This window comes from Sturnira hondurensis, unplaced genomic scaffold, assembly GCF_014824575.4.
Source record: "Sturnira hondurensis isolate 20B ecotype Veracruz unplaced genomic scaffold, ASM1482457v3 Scaffold0008640, whole genome shotgun sequence".
Taxonomy (NCBI): domain Eukaryota; kingdom Metazoa; phylum Chordata; class Mammalia; order Chiroptera; family Phyllostomidae; genus Sturnira; species Sturnira hondurensis.
Window position 1 is genome coordinate 14,099,260 of NW_028081271.1, and position 27,420 is coordinate 14,126,679.

Here is a 27,420-nt window from a genome sequence, read left to right on the forward strand (position 1 = left end):
CGCCAAGATGGAGACATAGGTGGAAACACTGTGCCTTCTCCCACAACCAAGTTTGAATACAACAAAGGTCTGGAGAACAAAGACACAGCCAAAGACCAGAAAATTGAATTATACGGAAGTCCGACAACCACTAACCATTCAACGGGGACGGTAAGAGGGGCGGAGCCAGCAGCGGAGCAGGGTTGGGCAAGAAAGATCCCCCAACCTAGGCGCACAAGTGGCCCAGACCCAGTCAGGGTGTGGGGCAGACTGACTGCGGTCGCACATTCGCGCACAGTGAGACGGACCACACAGGCCCCAGGGGGCGAACTCAGTGGTGGAGGGCTGATGGCGGTGGCACACTCGCATGCAGTGGGACAAAACGCGCGGGCTCCGGTGACGGTGGCAGCTGTGGCACCTGTGGGGGCTGTGGCGGGAGGCGGCAGATGGGACGCCATTGCTCCTCTTTGACCCCACCCCCACATACAGCGTCACAACCCAGCCACTGAGTTGCCCTGCTCTGGTGAACACCTAGGGTTCCGATCCTGCTTCGTAACAGGCACGAACAGCCCAAAAGATGGCGCAAGAAGAACTCAAAGTTCCAGAGCCCATAACTCTAAGCGACCAAGAGATTGCCAGCCTCTCAGAAGCACAATTCAAGACACTGTTTATCAGGATGCTCACAGAATTGGTTGATTATAGTCACAAATTAGAGGAACATATGAAGGCTAAACTAATCAAAATGAAGGGAGATGCACAGGAAACCAATAGTGATGGAAAGGAAACTGGGACTCAAATCAATGGAATGGACCAGAAGGAAGAACAAAACATCCCACCAGAAAGGAATGAAGAAATGAGAATTCAAAAAAAATGAGGAGAGGCTTAGGAACCTCCAGGACATCTTTAAACGTTCCAACATTCGGATTATAGGGGTACCAGAAGGGGGAAAGAAACAGCCACGAGTGGAAAACTTATTTGAACAAATAATAAAGGAGAACTTCCCCAGTCTGGCAAAGGAAATAGACTTCCAGGAAATCCAGGAAGCTCAGAGAGTCCCAAAGAAGTTGGACCCAAGAAGGAACACACCAAGGCACATCATAATTACATTAGCCAAGACTAAAATGAAGGAGAGAATCCTAGAAGCAGCAAGGGATAAGGGGACAGTCACCTACAAAGGAGTACCCATCAGACTGTCAGCGGATTTCTCAAAAGAGACCTTACAGGCAAGAAGGGGCTGGAAAGAAGTATTCCAAGTCATGAAATCCAAAGACCTACAGCCAAGATTGCTTTATCCAGCAAAACTTTCATTTAGAATGGAAGGACAGATAAAGTGCTTCTCAGATAAGGTCAAGTTCAAGGAGTTCATCATCACCAAGCCCTTATTATATGAAATGCTAAAGGGACTTATATAAGAAAAAGAAGATGAAAAATATGAACAGTGAAAGGACAGCAAACACACAGTTATTAACAACCACACCTAAAACAAAAGCAAACCAAGAGGACAGCTAGATCAGGAGTGGAACCATAGAAATGAAGAACACATGAAGGGTTAGCAACAGGGAAGTGGGAGAAGGAGAAGTGGGGAGAAGGTACAGAAAATAGCATAGACAGTAGGTAGAAAAGAGGGGGGAGGGCAAGAATAGTAGGGGAAACATAGAATCATAGAATCATAGAAACAAAGAACTTGAGACACGTGGTTATAAACTAAGGGGGGAGAATAGTGGGGGAGGGAGTGTGCGGGTGGAGGGGAATGAAGGGGGGTGTTGAACAACTGTAATGGTATAATAAATAAAATATATTTAAAAAATAAAAATAAAATAAATAAAACCAAAATACCACTTCACATCCGCTAGAATGGCTATGGTCAGAAAGACAGGAATAATAAGTCTTGGCAAGAATAAGAAAAATGGAACCTTCATGCACTGATGATGAGAATGTAAAATGGTATGGACATTTTGATAGTTTCTTTAAAAGTTAAACATAGCCCTGGCTGGACTGAACTCAGTGGATTGAACTCGGGCCTACGAACCAAAGGATCATGGTTCGATTCCCAGTCAGGGAACATGCCTGGTTTGCAGGCCAGTTCCCAGCAGGGGATGCACAAGAGGCAACCATACATTGATATTTCTCTCTCTCTCCTTCCCTTCCCCTCTAAAGATAAGTAAATAAAACCTTTAAAAAAAGTTAAACATAAATCTATCATACGATCCAGACCTACTCTTGGGTCTCTTTACAAGAGGGGAAAAAAAAAAAAGATGTCCACACACAGACTTGCACTGGAATGTTCATAGCAGCATCACTCATAATAGACAAAACTGGTATATCCATACAATGGAATACCCTTCAGCAACAAAATGGAATGAAGTAATGATACATGCTACAAAGTGAATAAATCCTGGACAATATACAGCAAAATGAATCCCACAACAACAACAAAAAAAATAATTACCATGACCAAGAAAGATTTAACATTCTTTTGCATCCAAGAATGCAAAGTTGGTTTAACATCTGAAAATCAACTAATGTAATATACTGTGTTATTAGAACAAGAACATGATCATATCAATAGATGCTAAGTGTAAAAGAAGTCACATACTAAAGACCATATATTGTCCAATTCTACTTATATGAAATGTCCAGAAAAGGTTAATACACAGAGACAGAAAGTAGATTATTGGTTATTTGAGGCTGGGGTGGGGAAAAAGGAGCTACTACAAATGAGCACCAGGCATCTTTTGAAGGTGACAAAAATGTTCTGAAACTGGATTGTGCTAATAGCTACACAACCATAAATTTACTAGAAATCTTTTCATAGTACACCTAAAAATACCCGAGTGAACTGCATGGTATAGAAATTAAACCTCAATTATGTTTTAAAGATAATAACCTAAATTCTAATTACAATACAATACTGTTAACATCTTAAGAGCAAAATATTCTCTCCTCAGGCCTGGGTGGTGTGGCTCAGTGGACTGAGAGCTGGCCTGCAAACCAAAGGGTCACCAGTTCAATTCCCACATACCTGGGTTGCGGGCCGGGTCCCCAGTAAGGGGCGCATAAGAGGCAACCACACATTGCTGTCTCTCTCCCTGTTTTTCTCCCTTTCTTCAACTCTCTCCAAATATAAATAAAATCTTTAAAAAAAATTCTCTCATCATTCCATCCTTTATACTTCAAGTACCCAATCAATATGAATGTTGAACTGAAAAATGAACTTGCCATTATTAAATGGTTTCTTAAAAAATAAACACTGCTAGTCAATTTTACTAACCAGAATTTTGTTTAGAGCCTGATGATCCTCCATGTTCTAGTTTTGCTTTCTTCTTCTTTGATGATGATGTTGACGACTCAGAAGATACTAAACGTTTTTCTACGACAGGAGTGGAAAGAGCTCGCTTTTTGAACAGCTCCCGTTCTCTCAAAAGGCTTGGATCCATAATGCTGCAAAGATAAGTATCTTTAATACAGATTCCTCTATGCTAAATTCAAACCTATATGCTAAATTCATAGGTCTCAATAAGAGTTACTTCCCAAACAAAATTACCTTCTGTTACTAGTTATCTGACACTTGTATTTAGTCATTCACTCACTCAAAAAATATTTACTTAGTGCCCATTTGGTGCCAAGCACTGTGCCAGGCGCTAGTGAAGAGAGAGAGAGGCTTATTCTCTAGAGTTCTAGAACTGCACTGTCCAGTACAGTAGCCACTTGGCCACATGTGCCCACTGAGCACCTGAAGTGGGGCTAGAGTTGCGATGTATTCTATGTGTAAAATGTACATCAGATTTTAAAGACTTAGTGCACAGAAAAGAACTTATAATATTACTAATGACATATTTTTAGATCAAATATATGTTGATGTGACATTTTGGATATACTGGATTAAGTAAAGTACTAAAATTGATTTTCCAACTTTTTAAACTTTTTTTTTTTTAGAAACTATGGCTACTAGAAAAATTTAAATTACATGTGTGGCTCACACTTGCAGCTCACATTTTATTTCTATCAGACAACACTACTCTAAAAACAGTATCAAGAATACTGAGCAGAAATTAGGAGGCAGATTTAAGACGCAGGCTCACAACCACAATGAAAAAAGAGAGAGAAAACCATCAGAATTGCTTACAAATAAACAGGTGTATTTTCAAAGTGGTTAACTTGCTATCATTACGTGATGAAAAGGCTGGATTAATATTTGTTAGAAATATCTACAGAAAATTCCTGATTTGAACAGAAGTGACACTAAACCTCTTTTGGATTTTTCCCCATTTATAAAACTCTACAATTCTAGGCAACTTCAACACGACCAGGGAAGTCTTTCAACAAGTATTTCTAAATGTTCCTCTCTCATGTTAGCTCTCCCTAGAATCCCATAGATTATACATAAATGACTTCCGCCATGTTACAGCTTAGTGTTCATAAGCCAGGTAGGAAGGCCCAGAGGAAAAAGACTACCTTATACTTTGAAAGCCTTAAAGCACAGGGTAGCTCAATAAATATTTGTTAAATGAATAATGAATGGAAAAACATCTTTAAATTGCTCTAGCCTTGTTGTTACTGGTTTTACAAGCCTTTATTAAATGCCCTCTGTTTGTAAGGCACTGACCTCCAAGTTCTGCAAGGTTCTGGAAAATAAATCCTTGCCTTCCATAGGCTTATATTTGAGAACCTGAAAGCATTAAGCAACCCACTAAACAATGAATAAATACCATGTGACTTAGAGTGCTTCAAAGTTACAAATTTAAGCACTGATAAGAAACACCCAGAGTAAACTTCAGTTAAGTAAGCAAGTAAGTATCACTGGCACAGGACCTCACAGCAAAGACCTATCTTCTCCCCCTCAATTCTAATCCATAAGAGCGACAAGACCCTGGATAATCCTCTAGAGCTCCCTAAATCCAGTTTTATCATAAGTTTAAAATGAAGCTATTACCAATGCTGTCTACATCTAGCTCAACTGTTAAAAGAAAAAAAAAGAAAGTAATTTTTAAGTAGTAAAAAGCTATAGAAATATGTTATCTGAGTATTGCTAAAGACCAGTTGGCTCGGAAAAGAAGTAACAATGACCATACTGTGGTGAGGAAGGTAAGAGACCACCCTGGCTGGAGGTAAAGTGTGAGAACAGAAAGGAGAATTCAAATGATAAGGTGGGGGCAACACGCCTAAACAAGGAACATCTGTTTATTTCACCTGGTGAAGAAAGGTAATTAACCCAGGCGTTTAACCATGATTTTAATACAAACTTAAATCAAAAGCCTTAGTTTACAAAAACCTAAATGGTTACAACATTTGATGCTCACAACTTTATGAGCTGAAAGGTATCCATTTTACTCCTCTTTTAATATGTAAAATCTGAATTGAAGGGTTATGGTAAGCTCACAACAGCTGGAAGTACTTGGATCAGAACCCAAATTATCCTAACTCCTAAATCAGTGCTCCCTGTGCTGATAACGTTCAAAGGCACCCAGAGCAAAAAGCTTAACGTCTATCACCAGGGCATACTCCGCCTAACTTTTTTCTCCTTCTCAGGAGACCCCTCAATAGTTGCAGTTTCACAGGTGGAGTAGACGGGACACATCATCACCCTGCCCGTTCTCCACTGAAAAATACAACTCAGAGTTCACGTGTCCACGTGTCACGGATGGACAATGAAAACCCACAATTAAGTCACAATCTTCTGACTCCACGTTCTTTCCAATATATCGTTCCACTTCTTTCAACCTTACTACTTTTCTCTTTCACTGCCTAAGCCTCAGAGGTGCCACTAGCACCTACTAAGAACACTGCTATGCACAGACTGCAGGCTGAGAAGAGACTGCTTACATCTTAAATGACAAAAATATATGGAAGGGAGAAAAATGTGCCGCAGCGTTCCGTTTTGGAAATAGGTTTCAGCTTTGCAGAAAACAAAACTATTCTAACTGAAGTTTAAAAATCAGTACTAACTAGGTGTCCAGAAGCCAGCTTTAAAACATACACACAGAGACATTCCATGAACGAGCATCTAAACCACAGCCTTTAGTCGGTAGGAACCACCCCAACTCCATAGTTTAACTCGGCTACTGCTAACGTAAACCTGGGGGCTAGGTCGAGGCTCTCCAACTGCGAATTCCCCCTTCCCAACCCACAAGTTTGTTCAATAAACCGCCGGCCTAAGAGACAATGCTCCCTAGAAGTTGATACCGTGTGTAAGTGTTTCTCGCAGAGAACGGCAGTCCTGGCCTTCCTCGGGGTGGAAAACACGCTCGCCCCTCGGGAAGAGGCGGTGGCGAAAAACAACAGGCCGGAGCTCCGCGCCCCTCTCCCGGCGGCCGCAGCTCCTACCTGAGCGAGGAGGGCCGCCCCACGCGACCCGACGCCGCCTCCCTGCACCTCCGCCTCGGCCAGCCACCCGCGCCCGCGTGGCTGCCGCCCCCTGCTCCAGGTCAGCGCCGGCGCCCGCCCTAACGCACAACTAGCGCTGTCCCGCCAGGCTGGGGTCTCGGTGCTGGTACTGGCGGTGGCAGAGAAACGAGCCACTCAAACCAGGAGCCCCGCCCGCCACTTCCTGATCGGGTTACTAAAGCCTCAATCCCGGCAGCCACCGCGGCGCCGTTGCCTCCTAGAGAGCGCGTGCGCCGTCACGTGCTCCGCCCAGCGTACCGCGGCAGGATAATCTGCCAGCTGGAGCGTTCCGAATCTCCATGACAACGGGAGAACGGCTGGGGCGGGGAGGGGCGGAGAACCCGAGTCAGGTGTGAGGCGAGTAGCGGCTGCCAAGAAAGAAATCTTTTCCACTGTGGAATGTGAAACTACCAGATCCTCCTCCAGCTGCTGTGGAATCAGTTTAACTCAAGTGGCGACGGGGTTTTTCAAGTTATTGTCTGCCAGTTACCAGCATCTAAACTTCAAAGAGCATTGGTTTAGCTGTATCTCATGCGAGGAAACAGGTAGACCAGGAAAGCTAAATGCTCAAAACAGCACAACCAGCAAAAGCAAATCCTGGAGTGAAGCCATTTCTGAATTTCCAACCCGCACAGGTGTGAACACTTTCCAACGCACCTGTGAACTCCCTTAGAAAAGGATTGCGGATTCAGAAGCCGCGTAAAGGGGTAGCAAAGAGTAATTGGCCTTGCCCACGGCCTGCAGTGTACTGGAGTGTGTCCTTTCCTCACGCCTAGCCCAAGTGTAAGCCTGGCCAGTGCTGAACTATTCTGTAGCTGTCTTTTAATTATTTGGTACTGGTTACTTCTCAAGTCACTTAACCTGTTTTGGTTTTCCCATCCGGGATAATTGTACTGCCATAATAAATGTACCACCATAATCACATTAGACTGTTACAAAGATTAAATGAGATAACTTTTTATTCAAAATTTGAAAAGAAAACCCCCAAACTGATTGTGTGGCTTTTTAAAAGTGGTTTCATTGTAGAAGATTTTGTAATAAACCCACTTGATGTTCATCTGACACCCTCGGGAAATGTGACAATTTAGTAGGGTCCAGAAGTTTTACAACCCACTCAAGCCAGAGATTGGTAAAAACCTGACAAGATGTAATGAGAAGGAGCAGATATCAAGTACAAAAAAACCCTTAAATGTTAAAATCAAGAAACGTGAGGCAGTATTGTATCAATTAATTTTTATTTCATCATTCCTGTCTCCAGGATTATGTAAATTCCAGTGTCTCATACCCTTGTATAATCAGTTCTATCATTCTACTGGCTATCTTTTCAATGAGTGAGACAATGGACAAATGGACATGAATATGGTCTACTTATGTATAGAGTAGGCCATAAATAATATGAAACTCTGATCCACGTAAGAAACCAAGCCACAACCTTTGAGACAATCAGCTCAGAATAGTCAGAATTTGCTCAAAGGCCGCCAACTTCCCTATTTTAGACATACACTCCAACACACACATAAATATACACACTCATACCAGGACTAACTAGAGAAAACCAAATATGCTTCCCCAGACCAATCAGATGCTTCACTTCCAGTTATTTCACCTCCAACTTCCCCTGCCAACAACCTTTAATCACAACATACCAGGAAAATTCCCCACTTTTTCCTTACTATATAGACATACTTTATATTGTGCTTCACTTTTTCACACTTCACAGTTGTTTTTTTTTACATCTTAAAGCCAAGACCACAACCAGCAAAAAAAATTATGACTCATTTTACTGCCATACTCGCTTATTCTGGTGGTCCGCAACGGAACCACATTCTCCCCAAGGTGGGACTGTAAAGCTTCCCCTGGGGGACAGGGGAAGGACAGGACAATCTCTCTGATTGCCTTTGAGTTTCTACCAAAGTGATGGTGGCTGACTCCCTCGCTGGAGAGCAAGTTCTCATCTGAGTGGTCTTGATTTATTTCCACTTGTGTTAAATTTTTCCACTTGCTCATTATCTACTCCTGTGAGAATTGAGCTTAACCATTAGAGAATCATGATTTTACAGAACTAAGTCTATCTCATGGAAAGCACTCAATGAACTGTTAAAAAATAAACGGAGGTACATTAAAATTCTGAAGTTTATTGCACAAATATAGATTGAAATCAGGCAGCCCCCCAAACTAAAATCCACTGCCAGGAGCTCAGGAGAAGGTCTTTTATAGCTAAGACTCAGAAACATATCAAAGAAAGTATTTGATTGGCTATAGCTTAAGCGATTGCTTTATTTGGAAAAGCTCAGCTGGTAGTTTGTGATTAGTAGTTTGTTTGTTTCAATCCTTACCCAAGGATATGCTTTCCTTGCTTTTTTAGAAAGAGAGGAAGGAAGAGTGAAACATCAATGTAAGATAGAAACATCAATCAGTTGCTTCTTATATGCACCCTGACTGACTGGGGATTGAACCCAAAGCCTAGGCATGTGCCCTGACCAGAGATGGAACCTGCAACCTTTTGGTGTATGAGACAACACTCCAACTGAACCATCTGACCAAGGCTGTGATTAGTTCTTAAGTGGCATTTTCTCCAGTTCAAGTGTGTTGACTCTGGCTTAGGTTTTAGTTTGCTTATGTGAGCCACCCAGGCATTAGCACCACCGCAGTCTAATGGCCTCCTTGTTTAACTATTTTAACCAAATGTTCACAATTATTCTTTTATTTCAATGTCTTGTCTCATCTCAGATGGTTGGGAGAGATAATTGGACAGTTAATCCTTCTAATGCCAATATTACAATATTTGTAATCCCAAATCCCAAATGCCCCTCCCTTGCCCAAATATTAGCTGTTATTATCATTGCCCAACTTGAAACTCTCCCCTGCACAGCCCAGCAAACTGTTGAAATATATAAATGATGGATGTTATCAACCAGTGACATCACCCCTGCTTATACACCCCGTTGCCTGTGACAAGGTCATAACGCTGACAGCAATGACTGAATTCATTCAAACCACTTTTAGGTAATGTCCTGCCATTTGAAGATAATTCTCAAGTGAAGACAAAAGCGGGCTCTCTCTATAGCTTGTAAATAAGCCATTTTTGTGTCAGAGGTACCCACATATGGACACACCACAAATGAACTAAAAAAGGTTCCAATTTTCTGTTGGTAATGACGACTCTGCCATGACCAACTCAACCATTTAACAGCAGTCAAAATTAGCTTGGTTTCAAAGACGTCAATGTCTGGGGTTAAACATATTTTTATTCTGCCTTCTTTTCCTTGTTACACAATATGGGTTGCTTCTGAGGCAGCCTCTAACCAGTGATTCGGGAAGGCATAGGAAAAATATCCCACACTGAGCTGTGGGACATGACTTTTTATGGGGACATGGCTATTTGTATAATATACACCAAGCCTCAACCACTCACTGGTGCTTAAATAAACCTTTATTGGATTTAAAACTACCAATGTATCAACATCCTTGTATTTCAGGTCAGAAGGGAGTGGCTAGCATTAAATTGTATGAAGAATGATTCAAGCTACTAATGCAATAGCAATTACAGTGTGTCTTATCTCATGAATGCTTGTAATACATTGCATACTCATACTTTTTGGTAGAAAATGTGGTGGCTTCATTAGGGAAATATAAATTGTATATTTTATAAAACCTTCTTCTGTCCTAACACATCCAAAACCTCCCACTCAAAAAAACACAACTCAATATAACCTGGGGATTAATTCCAAAATAATGAATATTTTTTACTATTTTATTTAATTGCAGCAAAAGACATATAACAAATAACATAAAATTTACCATTTCAACCATTTAAAAATGTACAACTTGGTGGCATCAATTACATTGTGCAACCATCATCATTACTTCCAAAATTTTTCATCACCCCAAATAGAAATTCTGTACCCATTAAGCCATAACTCCTCCCCACCACCTCTGGTAACTCCTAATCCTCTTTCCATCTCTATGAATTTGCCCCAGTTCCAGATACGTTATATAAGTGAAACAATACAATACAAAGTCTGTCCAGAAAAAGTCCAGTCATTGTTAATATAACTAGAACAGTTTGTGCAACATCGATGTAACCTGGCAGCCAAGAGTGGACTGGAAGGCATGTGCGGGAACAATGACCACTTCACTGTACTAGTCAGTGGGGGCAGTAGATGCCATTGAGTGAGCATGTGTACTGTGTGGTCATCGCATTCAAAATGACTGAGCAAGTAGAGCAATGTACCTGCATCAGATTTTGCAGTAAGCTTGAACATTCCTCGGTGGAAACTATTTAGATGAGTCAGAAAGCTTTCAGGCATTATGCTGAGTGAAATAAGCCAGGCGGTGAAAGACAAATACCATAGGATTTCACCATTAACAGGAATCTAAACAACAAAACAAACAAGCAAGCAAAATATGACCAATGACACTGAAATATGGAACAGGTTGACAGGGACCAGAGGGGAGAGAATCACAGGGGAAAAGGGGATCGACTCACATGAACAAGTATAAAGGACACATGGACAATAACTAAGGTGGGGGGCAGAAATGGGAGGGAGGTGGGGAGCACTGGGGGGGCAGGGCTGAGAATATAAGACAGAAAACTGTACTTGAACAAGAATTAAATAAAAATAAAAATTAAAAAAAAATAGAAGAAAAAAAGGCTTTCAGGGACAGTGCAATGAGTGTAGTACAAATAAAAAAGTGTGGCAAAACACTTCAAAAGTGGTGGGGAATTTGTCGAAAGTGATCCATATTGTCTAGAAGGCCTGCAACAAGCAGAACACCTGAGAATGTTGAAAGTGTACTGGCTGCAATCCACAAAGACTGGCAAATGACTGTGTGAGAACGAGAAGCTGATTTGGGGATTCCAAAAACTACTGGCTTTTCCCAAAACTAAAATCACCCTTGACAGGGAAGAGAGTTCATATTGTCAATGAGTTTCAGGAAAATATGACAGGGCCGCTGATGACAATTCCCACGAAGGATTTTGCAGAGTGTTTTGAACAGTGGAAGAGATGCTGGGAGAGCTGCGTGAGGTCCCAAGATCCTCCTCTGAAGGGGACTGAGGCGTCATTGTCCTGTGTACAGTGTATCTTGTATCTTCTTCAGTAAATGTCTCTAGTTTTCACAGTACACGGTTGGATACTTTCTGGACAGGCCTTGCACTTGTTGTTTTGTGTCTAGCTTATCTCACTTGACGTCACGTTTTCAAGGTTCATCCATGTTGTAGCACGTGCCAGAACTTCTTCCTTCTCTATGTAGTGGCTTAATTTTACAATTTATTTTTTACATTACCTAATTGTTTAGAAGCGGAAAATTGAAGTAAAGTAAAGAATACTTCATTCTGCCACCGAATTCTGCCTTTCAGCTCCCCTCACCTGGCAATCCATCTCAACTGACTTAGATACCTAAATGCTCAAAACAGCCGACAAAGCAACCTAGTCCACATCCATACACATCAAGAGCTAAACTAAGTGCTTTGCTCCTCCTCTGTCCTGCATTTCTCCAGCACGAAGGCCTCTCCTTCCTTGGGGACGTCCCTCCTACCTTCTGATGCAGACTGCCCATCCTGAAAACAGCTTCCTAGGACCCTACTTCCCTCTCTAGCTTTCATCCCCAAAGGTAGCAAAACCTTTTTTCCTTCTACCCATCTTAAGCTCTGGGGCTGGGATCCTGTAATTAGACTAACTACAGACAGATTTACAAGAGAAAAACAAACAACTTTATTAGCATAGGCACTACACATACACATAGGTGTACCTCTAACACATAACTCAAAGGTGTGGTTAGAACTTGGGCTTACATAGAACAAAAGAATGATAACTTTTTAAAGAAGGGACAAGATCTTGAGTAAAAAGGACTTTGAGTTTCTAGGATGGTAAATTGTGCAAAAGCAATTATGTGGGGAAACTAATGGAAGATAAGGGATAGTTAGTAAAGTTTGTTATGCAGATTCCTCCAGGGCATCTCTGGGACTCTAAGGGCCTAAAGTTGTTTCCAGTGATTTTTGTCCTTCCTGGTAGAGTAAGGGGGGGCACCTCTACAAATGTCTGTCCTACTTTTAGACAAACAGGGGGAAAGTGGAAAATTTCCCTTCTATCTACTTCTTTTCAATTGCCTTTAGCTCAAGATGATCTTTATGCCAAAGTGGCATATTTTATGGCACTCTAGTCTGCTAACCTGCCATCCTTTCTCAAACTTTCTCCAAAAAAGCAAACATCTGCTATTGCCTCCACTTAGTAACTTTGAATCTGCAAGGGTTAACATACTGGCCTTTGAGCAATGCAGAACTGGCCCGAATTCCTGCTCTATCACTTACTAGTCTTATGACCTTGAACCTGAGTTTCCTAATCTGTAATGGAAAAGGCTGTCTCAGTTTGGGCTGCTATGACAGATTACAGTAAGTCCTTACTTAATGCCATCAGCAAGTTCTGCAACTCTAAGTACAATGTTGTATAATAAAACCAATTTTACCACCGGCTAATTGTTATAAACAAAAGTTAAGGACCTATGGCATCCATCAATGTCATAATGAAATAACGTTGAATGCAATGATGTTATTCAAGAATCAAAATCGTGACTCAGAAATGGGCCAGTGAGGTGACCACAGCTGCCACAGAGTTCCAGTCACCACAGCTAGAAACTGAGATGGAAGGCCCTGGTTCCACTGCCAGGCTGCCGACCCTCAATGTTGTTGCCATAGCAGCAGAAATGGATTCTCTCATCCCTGTTTCTCTGCATCACTGGTTCTGAGTGGTCAGGGGAGGGGTCATCTGCTTGGCCAAGCCTTTCCTGTGTCTTGTCCCTAGCTACAAGGGACCCTGAAAAAGCATACATCTGATATTTTGGGATTCTATGTGGGAAGATGAGCTTCGTCTCTTCCTAAGGCCCATAAGGCTGAAAGTCCTCAAACTCAGAGTCTGAATGTGGAACAGCCAAAAAGACAAATGTCTGCTACTACAACTCGCAAAGAGCTTAAAGGGGGAATTGTGGCCATAAAAATTTGCATAAAAACGAGTAAAAGACAGAAAACTGTGTTTCAACAACAATCAAAATAAATGTTAAAAAAAGAAAAAAATTTATATAAAAACTAGACATAACCCCAGTGCTACCATCCAATCCATCCAACACTTTTGACCTTTTCACACTGTCCCCTAACACACACTAAATAGCACTTAAAATATCATAAAAACCATTCTTATCTTGAAGATGTTGACTGGTCTTTACTGAAGAATCACCCTGCTAAAGTATCGTATGAAAGACAATGGCAATAAAAGAGCATTTCTCAGAGCAGGGCATGATGGAAACGGCCTTCTACATCCACCTCCATCAGCTCTTTGTCTACTTCCCGGTCAGGTTCACCAACAGGAAAGGACTTGAAGACCTGAAAGTCATACCCACTCATTTTCCAAAAATGCAAAAGATTAAAATGTTGGCTCTTTTGTACTGTAGATATTAGTGTGAAAAATTACACAATAACACACCTTTGCTCTCTTGTAGCCAAACTTGCTGCATGGGATACAGAAATGATACTGTGAAAGTCACCATAGAGAACAGAAATGACTGACATGAAGTGTAAAATGACATACACAGGGTAAACAGGTGGTGTTACTTATTATTTGACAAGGTGTTATGGGAACATGTAATAATATAAAACTATTAAAGAAGTCTTCACAAAGGTGGTTTTGGTCAAGTCTTGTAAAATGAGTAGGAGATTTCCAGGTGTGTGTAATTAAAGATGGCCACAAATTTGTGGCTTAGCCTGCAAAGCAAAAGGTTGATGGTTCAATTCCTGGTCAGGGCACATGCCTGGGTTGTTTGGCCCCCATTTGGGGTGTGTTTGAGAACTAACTAGTCAGTGTTTCTCTCTCACATTGAACCAGCCAATCAATGTCTCTCTCTCACATTGAAGTTTCTCTTCCACTTTTTCTGCCACCCTTCCCCTCTCTCTAAAAATAAATAAAATCTTAAAAATAATAAAGATGGCCACAAATCCTTTACCAATCCTCCCACAGAGAAACAAATTCCCATTAACTTCTGCTTAAATCTGGGCTGGCCTTAGTGGCCTGTTTAACCAATAGCATATGGCAGAAGTGATGTTCTAGAACCTCTGAGGTTAGGTCATAAGGCTCGCAGCACCTGCCTGGGAATCTTGGAACCACCTCTGGGAGCCCTGAACTTCACTCTACCACCAAGTCCATTACTCTAAGACTAAAGTGCTGGAAAGGGCACACGTAGGCACTCTGGTTGACAATCTCAGCTGAGGCCAGCCTTCCAGTCATCCTTGCCTATGTGTAACATATAAATGACTATGTTTTTGACCTTCTAGACCAGCTGAATATTCCCAAACGGTCTTTGTCAACACCAACAGAAGAGCCATCCTTCCTTGCTTCCTTGAGTTTTGCTTCAATTCTAACCCACAGAATTGTGAGATATAGTTTCACAAAGTGGTTGCTGCTTTAAGCCCGTAAGTTTTCAGGTAGCTTGCTCTGCTTACCTGGATCATCAGGTAAACAGGTGGGGAAGGATATTCCCAACAAAGCAAACATGCATGCTTGCGCTCCAGCCACACTGAATGAACTCATTTCCCATGAACACTTTGCCCAACTCTGTCTCACGTACCTTCCACGTGCCCTAACCTCCTCCTCCACCATCCTCAACTTCCAAATCCTACATAACCTTTCTTACTCAAAGTCTTCTTCAGTTTTCACGGCAAAATGGCACTTTCTGCCTCCTCTGAACTTGTATAATTCCACCTCTCTAATAACGAAGGTGATACTGTCCCATTTTTCTGCAAACGTAAAAATTTATGCCTTTCATTCCAATTAAGTGGGTCTTGTTTCACTCCCAAAAGCGTCCCATTTTAGTCAACACATCATGTGGTCACCCTGGGCTTAACCCACTACTTTCAATTGCAGTTATCTGTGTAGGACTTTAGTTCTTATTCTAGACCATATGGTTACTGGGAGCAAGTACCCAGTATTTCCTGCAGTAACCACTTACGAACACCTACAATGTGGGACGTTGCCCTGTACATTCTGAGTTTGCCCAGTGCCTGATGTAATGGAGTCTGTTGCCAGATCACCTCACAGCTGAACCAATTTGAGGACGGGTGAGAACAGAGTCTGCTACTTGGAAAAGGTTCCCTTCATGTAGGTTTATTATACAGGAATTGCAAAGGACACCTGAGACCAACACAAAATCACATGGTTAGTGTAGATGTGACTACCGGGCCCTCCCCCTTTCTTTACAGAGCCACTTCTGAAGTTTGGGGCCCGTGTGTTGTGAGAAACCCACCAGGTCTGCGAAGCCCAGAACCTCAGCCCACAATTTTTCAGGCAGGTGCATACGAGGGGGGAGTGGTTGTGTCCGCCTGTCCATGACCAGGTTTTTAGACCCTATTTTCCCGCTGCAATCGTCACATAACCGTTACTAATGTGGCAATTTCACTGACATTGGACCTGGCTGAAGTCAGGGCAGCAAACCTGGCCACTGCCGGCTAGAAGGGCACTCAGTCAAAGCTTGATGAAAGAGGTCGGTGGCACTGCATCACTAATGAAGGCCACGGGAAATTTTAACTTACCCAGCTGGTGAAGGCTAACAGAAATAAAGTGCTGTGATTTCCAGGCTATTCTTCCAACTCAACCATTAAAGAAACGAAATGATTTTCTTATGCCTCTGGTCTCTTTTTTATAAAAGTGCAATGTCTCTTGTACCCCGTGAGGCTCTCGGCCTTCTGGAGGTGGTGGCTCAGTATTAACAGCTGATCTTCCAATGGGAAATGCTCTTAGAGGAGGAACTGCGACCCATACACTCATAACAACAAATTTGATAAGAAGAAAAGCATGTGATTTTATTTTCAAGTTTTGGAAACTGTTTTCAGAAAAAAAAACAAAATGACAAGAACGCATACAAAAACTGAAATCTCCCTCTGAACTAGAACTCTTAGCAGAGGAAGGGACTTCAGAAGTGTAAGGCCTTCTCCTTGAATCACCTCTAAAATGTCCCTCACTCAGGTGACCAGCCTCCTCAAACCTTCCCCAAGTTTGGTGCACTTCATGTCATAAAAGCAACGAATAATTTTTACTCATTTAAAAGGAAGAATAAAATAAGGGAGGAAAGGCCTCTTGTGTTGTTCGTGGAGTAGGGTCATGCCCTTGAAGCAGCTTTGTAACACGCAGGGCACAGTACTGGCTTCAAAATCAATGAAAGGGTCTGTGCACTTGCGTCGTCGAAACATGAACAGCTGCTGTTCACCCTCCTCTACGCAGGGTGGCAAGCTATACTCCTTCAAATACATTCACTTAATTGCAGTTCCTATACTTCTACCCTCGGGACGAGGCTGAAACAGAAACAAAACAACCAGCTAACACAGAGCGGTTAACACAAAAACGTCAGCATACTAATTATTGTGAGAAGCGATCAACTGACGATCAGTCCTAGATAACAAAACAAATTTCCAATTACATAAACAAATTCTACTACTTACTGAAAATTTCCACCATCAGAAGATCCTGATTACAGTAAAGAAATACATTAAATGGAAATGGTTTTTAAGGAAATATGATTATTTGGTTCATTTCAGAAGGTCTACTGGTCCAGCTGCTAGCCCCAGGAGTCCCTGAGTTCTCAGCGAAGTGTGACCAGTTCTTCCGAAGAGGTAGGGTGAATGGCGACCGTGTTGTCGAAGTCGGCTTTTGTGGCTCCCATTTTCACCGCCACGGCAAAACCCTGCAGCATTTCGTCACACCCGATTCCCTGCATGTGGATCCCAACCACCTGGGAAACAAAGGAGAAGGACACCTACCATTTAGAAGCCTCTAAAACATTACAACGCTGAGGACACAGCCCACCAGGCCCTCGTGGTCCTGCCCCCACAGCCCCCACAGCCCTCCCCCAGGCTCTTGGCCTCGCTGGCTTTCCTCTGGTCCTGAGTACCTGCCGTGCTCTCATCTTTGCACAAACTCTGCCTGGACATCTCTCCTTTCCTCTTTTCAGGGAGAAAGCCCATTTGCTCTTCAGAAAGCTACACACTCCTTCCCTAGCAAGTTTGACAATCACGTGGTCTCTCGCTGCTAGTATTTTTCCACCATGGTTCTATCACCAATGTTTTACTTATTTATGTGGGACCAGAGAGTTGTGGTCCGTCTTTCCCATCAGACTCGAATCTCCAGATGAAGGGGACCCTGTCTGCTTTTGCTCCTCACTCTATCTCTATGGCCAAGAACCACAAAGGCCCGCACCTGCTGGATGACTGCACGAAGGACCGTGAAGGGGCGTTTGTTTCAACTCCCATTTCCCAGTGGTTTCTCGCTACACTTCAAAGCTATGAGTTAATGTTCACCTTCAGCAAACACTTTTAAAGTAACAAGTCCATTGAAAAACAAAGAGAACATACAATTCAGCCACAAAAACAGTTTGTTTATAAACATATCAAGAATATACTTAATATTAGTGAATGGTACACTTAATAATGGTGAAGATGGTAAATTTTACATCATGTGCTTTTTACAATGAAAAAAGTACTTCTCAATTTAAAGCAAAAAAAATTTCCAAATCATATATTATCTATGCATTAAAAAGCCAGATTTTTAGAAACGTATTATGATCTAAACTGAATTTATAACACCACAATTTCTGATGATGGCAGGAACTTCATATCATTCCTCTCTATATTCCAGTTCTTAGTCTTTATTAGACTGTCAGGTAATGTTTATCAAACAAATGAATGATAAATGGCATGAAGAAATAGCTGATATTTAGAGATAAGGAGGAGCCCAGCTGATTAACATCTGGAAAGCTTAGACTACTGAGGAACACTCAGGGTCACGAAACAGCGACCTGTGTTTTGCCGCCAACCCACCTCCTTTCTTCTCTTTGCTCTGATTCTCTACGCCTGCCAGTCCTCAGGGAAGCTGGTTTCTATAAGGCCAGGGACTCTGTCTTGTGGATTTTGCAGTACGGGGCCACTGAATATAGACTGTGCTCTTTTTGATAAGGGAAGTTGGAAAAATAAATCTGAATCTTTAATTAAGCCACTGTCCCCCATGGAAGTACTATTAAGTGGCATTTCAATATTTAATTCAATTTGTAGAAAAGCCCACTAGACTGACTTAATACCCAAACAAAACCTATACTTCAAAAATTCTGTTTAAGAAGAAGCTTGTTCCACCCTGGCTGGGGTAGCTCAGTGGATTGAGTGTGGGCCGCAAACCAAGGGGTTGCTGGTTCCGTGCCTGGGTTGAGGGCCAGGTCCCCAGTAGGGGGCACATGAGAGGCAACCACACATTGATGTTTCTCTGCCTCTCTTTCTCCTTCCCCTCTCTCTAAAAATAAATAAATACAATCTTTAAAAAAAAACTGTTCCTATTCATACCAAAATCACAGTAAGATACCACTTCACATGCACTAGGGTAGCCAGAAGAAAGAAGAGTAGCAAGTACTGTCCAGAGTGTGGAGACACTGGAACCCTCGCCCATGGCTGTGAGGGACGGACAAGGGCAGCCACTTGCGAAGCAGTTTGGTAGTTCCTCACGAAGTAAACCCAAAATAGGTCATTCTATTGGCTAAACTTCCTCTGTTTCACTGACTGGTTGTATTAAATGTATCTGGCACTAGCCCTGGCTGGTGTAGCTCAGTGGATTCAGTGCGGGCCTGGGAACCAGAGGGTCGCGGTTCGATTCCCAGTCAGGGCACATGCCTGGGTTACAGGCCAGGTCCCAGCAAGGGACACACAACAGGGAACCATACTTTGATATTTCTCTCCCTCTCTCCTTCCCTTCCCCTCTAAAGATAAATAAATAAAAAACATTTCAATAAATAAATAAATAAATGTATCTGGCATTAAATTCTCACACTTAAGACCCTTTCTGAGTTTCCTATCTACTCTGACCTACTGATTGATGACAGAGAACTGTTTGCGGTTTTCGACCTTCCCCCTAATGTTTGCAGTAGAACCTTCCTTATTGATAAAATATTATGAAGAACCTCAATGTGCAGACAGACAGGTAAAAGTGGGACTCCCCAGCAGAATCAGAGAAGGCTGACCTACTTGGCCTCCTCCCTCCCAGTCCCACCAAAATGCCTCTTCCCTGCCAACCTTGCTTTTGCCTACTGGGTTTTCTCCATACCTTTTCCTCTTTGTTAGCACAAACCATTTTCATCACACAGTTTGTTTTCCTTGTGGTAACTGCATGATACATTGGGGTAAAAGTGGTGGAATAGATCTTCACGTTTTCTTTTCCATATTTATGCACAGCCTCATCTACAATGTACAGGGGAAAAAAAGCATCTATGAAAAAAACAGAACAATCCCACTGACCTATCAGAGAGCAAGAAATATAATAGATGACCTAATCAAATAATGAGTATCTAACAAAGCCACAGTGAGCGACAGTCTACAAAATAAATGCTGATGTCATGAAGATAAGAGACTGAGGATCTTTGCCTCTCAATTAACAGAGATCAAAGAGTTATAAAAAGTAAATGCAGTGCGTCATCCTGGACTGAATGCTGTACCTGGGAGGAAAAAATGTTAAAAATGTCCTGATGTGAGATCACTGGCAACATTTGAATAGAGTCTGAAGTTTAGATAATATGGTTGCCATTTCAATGGTCTCATTGGAAAACTGCACTGTGCTTCTGTGAGGGATGGCCTCGTTCTTAGGAACAGTTACTGAGGCATGTGTGAGTGTGAGTGCATGCACACATGTGTGCAGAAAGAAAATGATCACATGAAAATGTTCAGGGTATATAGGAAGCCTCTGTACTATTTTTGTAACATTTCTTTAAATTTGAAATCAGTGCAAATAAGCCAAAAAAAGTCAAAGAGACAGACAGGGTGGTGTGGGGGAAAGGAACTAGACTCTCAAAGGGGTAGTGGTCGGCGAGGAAACTAGAACGGCAACAAGAGGCTAATCAGAAAGGAGTGTAACTTGGGGGCTGAGATAGATTTAGGCAGCTGACAGACACCCAGTTTTAAACTGGGGATGGAAAGAAGGAAACCATAACTGATCTTCGTTTTTAAATACTTACCTTCTGTGAGTCCCACTGTGCCAATAGGGGGGTGGCTGAAGACCACCGTGGGGATATTGTCATAGTCTAATTTGGAATCTTCTTTGCATTCAAAAAGTCTATGGGCAAGTTTTCGGCCAGCAGCTATAGCAACTGCAAAGATATTTTTAAACATCAGTGGTTGGCTTATTGCGCATTTTAACACAGCAGAATTGTTGTAACCATTTAGCCATCTGGCTTAACATGCTAGCTCTGACAAAGTTTTACACCAATTTTCATTATACTACCTAGTTCAATACAATGAAGACATATTAATGCCTTAGTTAACAACTCAAAACTAGCAGCTTATTCTATTATGTCACCGAAGAAAGAAAGAAAGAAAGAGTGAGCTCTTGCTTGTATGGCTCAGTGGACTGAGCACCAGCCTGGGAACTGTAAGATTGCAAGTTCAATTACCAGTCAGGGCACATGCCTGGGTTGTGGGCCAGGTCCCCAGTAGGGGACAATCAATCGCGCACTGATATTCCTCTCCTTCTCTATCTCCCCCTTTTCCTCATTCTCTAAAAGTAAATAAATAAAAATCTTTAAAAAAAGAGAACGAAAGAAGAAATTTACACATTTACAAGTTCCCAATCAATCTGGCAGTTACCTACATAATGAGGATATTAGCTTTTTGATTCAATATTTTCGGAGCAAACTATATTAGTTTCGGTTCTACTCTATAACCACACTTAGTTCACACAAATATTTTAATGTTTAAGTTATTTTATTTCTTATATTTTTTCAAAGTTTATTATCCGTGGCCTGTTTTTATTCCTGATAGTCTTTTAGAATAAATGCCTAAGTTCAGTAAAAAGCACCAGTTATTAATTGTATTGATTTAAACTGACAGTTTTTTCTCCCCTCTCCAAATAAGGTATCGGTAGGATATGTAAATTTCTTTACTTCAACACACTTTTCAACTGTTATATAGATTGTTTTCACTTTATATTTTATATCCTCACCCAAGGATGTGCAACTGTTATATAGATTGTTTTCACTTTATATTTTATATCCTCACCCAAGGATGTGCTTATTGATTTTAGAGATAGGGGAAGGGAGGAAGAGAAACATAAATTGGTTGCCTCTCGCATGAACCCTGACCAGGGACCAAACCCACAACCTAGGCATGTGCCCTCAACAGGAACTGAACCCATCACCTTTTGGTTTATATGCTGATGCTCCAACCAACTGAGCCACACTGGCCAGGGCTGTTAACATTATGTTTTAAAGTCTTTTAAGCTTTACCTGTTATTTTGCTTTTTGCGAAGACAACTTCCCAAACATGCTAAAAGGCTTTGGGGGTGTAAAGGGGGATGTTTCCATTCTCAGTGAAGACCCAGGGCCATTCTGGGACAGCTGGTGAGGTCCCAGAGGGGGGTGGAGCGAAAGCACATGGCGTGCTGTTCACAATGGAGAGAAGTGGGACAAAGAGCCTGAGAAGGTGCTGGTTAACTCGGGAAGTGGGCTGAAGTATGGGATTCGGAGGACAGGGTCAGTCTTGGCTGTGTCAATCCTAAACATCACGTAGGAATCCCACACTAAAGTACTTCTTCCGAAAGCCACCTGCTTCCACTGTCAACCACAGACAACCCAGATTCCAGCTTATAGCATTCCTCAGAGGGTGACTGTACCCTCTAGGTGAGAATTTGTCTTCAGTAGGCGTTTTTAAAGTAAAAATGAGTATTATTCAGAAAATGTCAGGCACCCAACCAACATCTGTTTCAATACATTTTTATCATTTTAATGACACGAAGACACTCATCCTTTTAACTTTGCTTAAGCTGATTTGACTGTGAACTGCCAAAGCGTCTCATAGAACACACAGAGCCTCCCCTGGCCGAGAAGAGAAGAAACGTTACCTGGAGTGAGAAGAGCTTTTCCACATACATCCCCAACTGCGTAGATGCCTCTTACGTTAGTATTCTGGAATTCATCCACCATGATGTGACCTTGGCCATCAGTCTGAATCCCCTAAAATTGGGAAGGGACACCATGTAAATATTTGGCCTATTACAAACATGGAAGATCAAATCTCTGGGTCTACCTCATTTTAGGCACCTCTTTGGGCTGAATCTCTAAGAACCACATGACTCAACCACAAGATGAAAAAACGTCTTAGCAAACTGGCAAAGTTTCACAGCTTTTGCTTAATTTAAAATGGAAATATGTTATCCAATTTTGAGGTTTTTCAACAGTGTCTGACTTTGCAGTGTCCAACTCAACTGGCCAGGCAAAATGAGAAGGAATCACTCAACCCCCAGATGTCGTGTTCACTATCCCCATGTAGTCCACTTAGGACACATTTTCACCTTTTTCCACCAAAGCACTCAGTCCTCCCGAAGTAGACTAAGTCACACTTACAGGGTTACAGCCTGGAACAGTCATCAAAACCAGATGTGTATGAACCTTACCATTTGAGCCTTAAAATCCAAGCAAATTTTGCACTGTACTCTAAAACATGCTGCTGTTTCCTTAAAACAAAACCTTTTCCCTATATATCGATCTGAATCTTTACTCTAAGACGCGTCATGTATATCTTATTGTGCCTTTCTAGATCCCACCTGTCTGTACTCCCATGTGGGAAGTGGAGAGACAACAGAATCGGAAAATAGGAAGCTTAGCAGGTAAGAGTGTATTACCTTAGAAGCCAGACAGAGCTGGGGTTCAAGTCCCAGCTCTGCCACTTGCTGGCTATGAGACCTTGCACAACCACCTACTTATCAATGAACATTTGAACTTCCAGCACAAATGAGGCATTAACCTCATCTGTGTGAATGCAGTGGCAAGGAATACAGACAGCCGCCCACAGAGTTTCCAGCAGGAGTTATTTACTTGCTTTGTGCTCCTGGTTTCCTTATCCTTACACCTCAGAGTTGTTGGACGATTAGATCAGGTTAGTAACACGTTGACAAAACCTACAGGTAGGAATCATTCAATCTGCATTACAAAATATACCTTAACACTGGGTGAGATTAAAAACTTGGCCTCTTTAAAAAAAATTCAGCAAATATAGGTGGAAACTGGACCTGCTAATGCCTATATTTGTACAAAGGCAAAATATCTCCTGAAGGGTAAAAAGCTGAGTGACTGGCTTTGTTACTATGAAAATAGTTTTACTAAATTTGAATGGACAATAAGCTTTAAAACAAGTAAACCATCTCCCTGAATATTTTATTTTTTTAATGCTAAAAAAATAAAAATGAAAAAGGACTCTATGTTATAACAGAGCATAATATTAGAATATAAATCAAAATATTAGATACTGCCCTGGCTGGTGTGGCTCAGTGGATTGAGTGCGGGCTGCGAACCAGGGGGTCGCTGGTTCAATTCCCAGCCAGGGCACGTGCCTGGGTTGCGGGCCAGGTCCCCAGTAGGGGGCACATGAGAGGCAATCACACACTGATGTTTCTCTGCTTCTCTTTCTCCTTCTCCTCTCTCTAAGAATAAATAAATACAATCTTTAAATAAATAAAAGCACCAATAAAAATGCTAATTACAACACTGGTGGATCAGCTTCACATCTGATTCCCATCCCCAGGTGCCACAATGTCCGGATGATTTACGCACCCAGTTATTGGGGTCAGCGCTGCACACAGTAAGGAATATGACAAGGCTTTAAAGAGTCAAGTATAGTAAAATGGAGATCTGTGTATAAGAGGCTGGTCAGGAAGCTGCTAAACAATCTAGATCAGAGGTGTCAGGGACCTGATCTAGGGTGAAGACTCAAAAAGAAAAAGCTTTTAAGTTCAAAGGAGCAGCAGTGGGGTTTGATTACAAACTGGATGCAAGGAATAATGAGGATAAAAATCCAAGACAGCCCCCCAAAGTTTGGGGAATACGATGAGCTGGGGGAGCACAGGGCAACTAAGAGGTTTCAGAAGGTTTGGGGCAGACTACATCAGCTTACCACTTTGTTTAAATTCAGGCCCCCGGAATTCGGGTCCCGCCCAATGGCCCAGAGCAGGCAGTCAACATCTCGAATGGTGGTGAAGGTGGGTTTCCTACCAGGAACTGAGGTAACCATGCACAGCTCCAAGCCTGATGAAGTCTTTTTAACTTCCTTGACCTATTGGCAAATAAATGGGTCAATTGAAGGGGGAAGGAGGAAGAAAGGAGAGCAAAGAGGAAACTACAATTCTAAACCCCTTAAAAATCCCCACCGAACCCTACACGTGAATCTTAAGAGCTGATGCATTTCCTTCCACCCCAAAGGCACCAACACTAGACTCCTGGGAGCCACAACTATTTCTCGGCTGCCCCGAATCATCCAGCCAATGGCCAGAAACAGCAGCTCCCCCTCCTAATACTTCAGCTTAAAACAAAGTATCCTAAACTGTGCCTCTAAAAACTGCGATAAGATTTTAACTCACAAATCTAAGCAGAGCGCAGCCAGAGTGTAAGGAGATGAAAAGTAGCACTAAGAAACTATTCATGCCGTACAGTCATTGCGTCTCCCTGGACATTTCCGGCCAGAATTGGGCGGGGCGAGGTGAGAACTAGGTCAGGAGAGCGGAGCCCACACACAGTTTAAGTTTTAGTGAAGGTCCCAGATGATTCTGATGTTGACCCCACCACCAATCTAGTGCTTTCACACTCACAAGGCACGTTCACATTTTTTATTGCACTGGGCATGGCCTATGGGGAAAGGGCAAATCTACGGGGGAAAAGAATCACTTGTACAAGGCTAATGCTCCAGGAAAATTCTGAAACTTAGGTGATTCCCTGAGAAGTAAAGCACTCTTGTAATTCTGCAAATCCCCAAAGGGCGTACTTTGAAAACAGATTCCATAATATCTCCTGAGAAAATCAATATAAACCTGCAAAATAAGGATGTTCAATAAAGCATCTATGCACACCAATTGAAGTTTTAGTTCTAACTAAAGTCAGCTCCTAGATTATTCTAATCTTTTATGCCTTGATTTCATTAATACATTAATGAGAAGTATAGAGCTCAAAATGAAGAAAAGAACTGGTAGTACTCTAGAAAGGAATACATTGACAGGGGTAGACAGAGTCTGCGTTTATGAAACTCAGAGAGTGAAGCCGAAAGTACAAAGTGTGAGTCAAGGCAGAGAGACGCCTCGGGCCGTTCATGCACCCTGGGCCGGCCGTACCTGAGAGTGCTTCAGGACCTCTACGCCGGCTTTGTCCAGCTCCTCAGTGCAGTTGGAACTGATCATCGAATCAAAAGTTCTAAGCACCTGCATACAAACAGAGGCAGCAGAAGGATGGTGGTGGGAAAGGAGAAAGCCTTGACTGAAGATACGCTACAAACCTGGCAGGGAAAGGTCAGTGTCATCCTCCCTCTCATTTCCTTCTTCATTCATGGCCATCCTGGGAGTGCAGCTTTCATAAATCTATTTTCCTACGTCCCCACCAGTGTCTGTCTTACATCTGACTTCACCAACTCCTGTTTTTGACTTAAATAGATAGGCAACCATCAGGCCTCCACTACCTTCACCATGTCCTCTCCTCCCAAGCTTGTTTCTCTCTTCTGTAAGTCTAGGGACCAGAAATTCTTTCTCTTTTTAGTATTCCAAAGTCAGCTTTCCCTCTGATATGATGTAAAATCTCCTTATCTAGGAAGAAAATTCAATATAATCATTTCAAAGATTTCTTTTAACACTGGTCTTACTATCTAAGACCCCAAACTATTTTAGGGATTTAAATTTGGTAAATATTAATTCCATTCCTATTAAAAGTTCCTGACAAAGTTAAAACATTGTCTTTTTTTTTTTTTCCTGATAGGATAGGTGTTGTTCTAGAGAACATCTGTCTCTCTATCCATCTACCTACTCATCCTCAAATCCTTCTAATGACCATATGGGGTAGGCGATGTTATCCTCATTTTTTTTCAAATGAGAAAGCTGAGACTCCAAGAAATGGAGTGACTCTTAGAAAGTATTACATCCAGGACTCAAAATGAGCTCAATCTGATCCTTCAGATCAAGTTCTCTCCATGACATTATGCACTTGCTTCTTTGGTGGCATAATCTTGAAGGCCATGTAAAGACCCGGGGACCACTAAGAACTGATCACGGTGTGCCCATCAGGACAGACGGCTCTGCTCCATCACCCCCTGCAGGGCTATACATCCTGGGAAGGCAGAGAGGCCATGGGAGAACGAAGGCACAGAAACCACTCTCTCGCCACATGTGTCAGATCAGTGCATGGTGTCACGAACTGGGGAGTAAAGACATGGGGCTTCTTCACATTCCTAGAACCAAGGCCCATTCATCTCCTCTCCATATCCGTGGACTTCATTTCTTCTGAATTGAGTTCAGATGACCAAGTCCAGGGAAATTGGTGAGTTGTATCTTCCAAGGCCGTTTCCATGGTCTTTAGCACTGCTGTCGCAACACCACTCTCCCACTGCACCTCGCTCACAGCCATAGCGTACTTAGTCTTTGCCGGAATGCTGTCATGAACGTGAGCTGACATGCAGTGACTGCCTATTAGGTGGGCTGTATTCCCGTAGGGACGCCTCTGTGCCTTTTCCAGTGGAGGGGAGGGACATGCAGCTCTTGCGAGCTAAACTGAGGTCACACTGTAATTACTGATCATTCATTCCATTAATGAATATTTATTAAGCTCTACTATGTGGAAGACATAAAACATCAGAATGAAAGACACACTCATAATTAACTTAAAAGATGTACAGATATGGTGGTCCAGAAGAGGCAAAAATTATACAGAAGAGAACAGGAGAAATTTCATGGGGAATGTGTTATTTGCACCAGATCTTGATTTGGGAAGGGCAAGCACCTTAAGTAGAAAAGTCCGTATAAATATAAGGAGATGGGACCATCTTACAGGTGGGGAATAGGCTAGGGAGGGTTCAGCTCCTTCTGGGAAACAGGGCATGTTTGACAAGATTACTTTTATGAGGGCTGAGTATGTGCTTAGAGGGATGCTCAGGCCTGGCAAATCACAGCAGTAGATCAACACACCATGGAATACAGTGATGGAGGACTTGGGAATGGTGGGGATGATAATGACACAGGTGAT

General features: G+C 42.2%; 2 protein-coding genes across 3 annotated transcripts in view; both read right to left on the reverse strand.

Annotated features, from left to right (window-relative positions):
- Positions 1-6,528, reverse strand: part of GTF2E2 (general transcription factor IIE subunit 2) — a 48,936-nt gene extending 42,408 nt beyond the window's left edge. For both annotated transcript variants that reach the window (XM_037055311.1, XM_037055310.1), the window contains exons 1-2: positions 6,304-6,528; positions 3,251-3,420 (exon numbers count right to left, since the gene is read on the reverse strand). In XM_037055311.1, the coding sequence (XP_036911206.1) occupies positions 3,251-3,416 (166 nt within the window). In that variant the 5' untranslated portion in view covers positions 3,417-3,420; positions 6,304-6,528. The remainder of the gene's footprint in view (positions 1-3,250; positions 3,421-6,303) is intronic.
- Positions 6,529-16,829: 10,301 nt separating this feature from the next.
- GSR (glutathione-disulfide reductase) overlaps positions 16,830-27,420 on the reverse strand; it is a 36,143-nt gene continuing 25,552 nt past the window's right edge. The window contains exons 8-13 of the mRNA XM_037055313.1: positions 25,527-25,613; positions 24,320-24,478; positions 22,272-22,383; positions 20,392-20,523; positions 19,488-19,621; positions 16,830-17,136 (exon numbers count right to left, since the gene is read on the reverse strand). Of these exons, the coding sequence (XP_036911208.1) occupies positions 16,987-17,136; positions 19,488-19,621; positions 20,392-20,523; positions 22,272-22,383; positions 24,320-24,478; positions 25,527-25,613 (774 nt within the window). The 3' untranslated portion in view covers positions 16,830-16,986. The remainder of the gene's footprint in view (positions 17,137-19,487; positions 19,622-20,391; positions 20,524-22,271; positions 22,384-24,319; positions 24,479-25,526; positions 25,614-27,420) is intronic.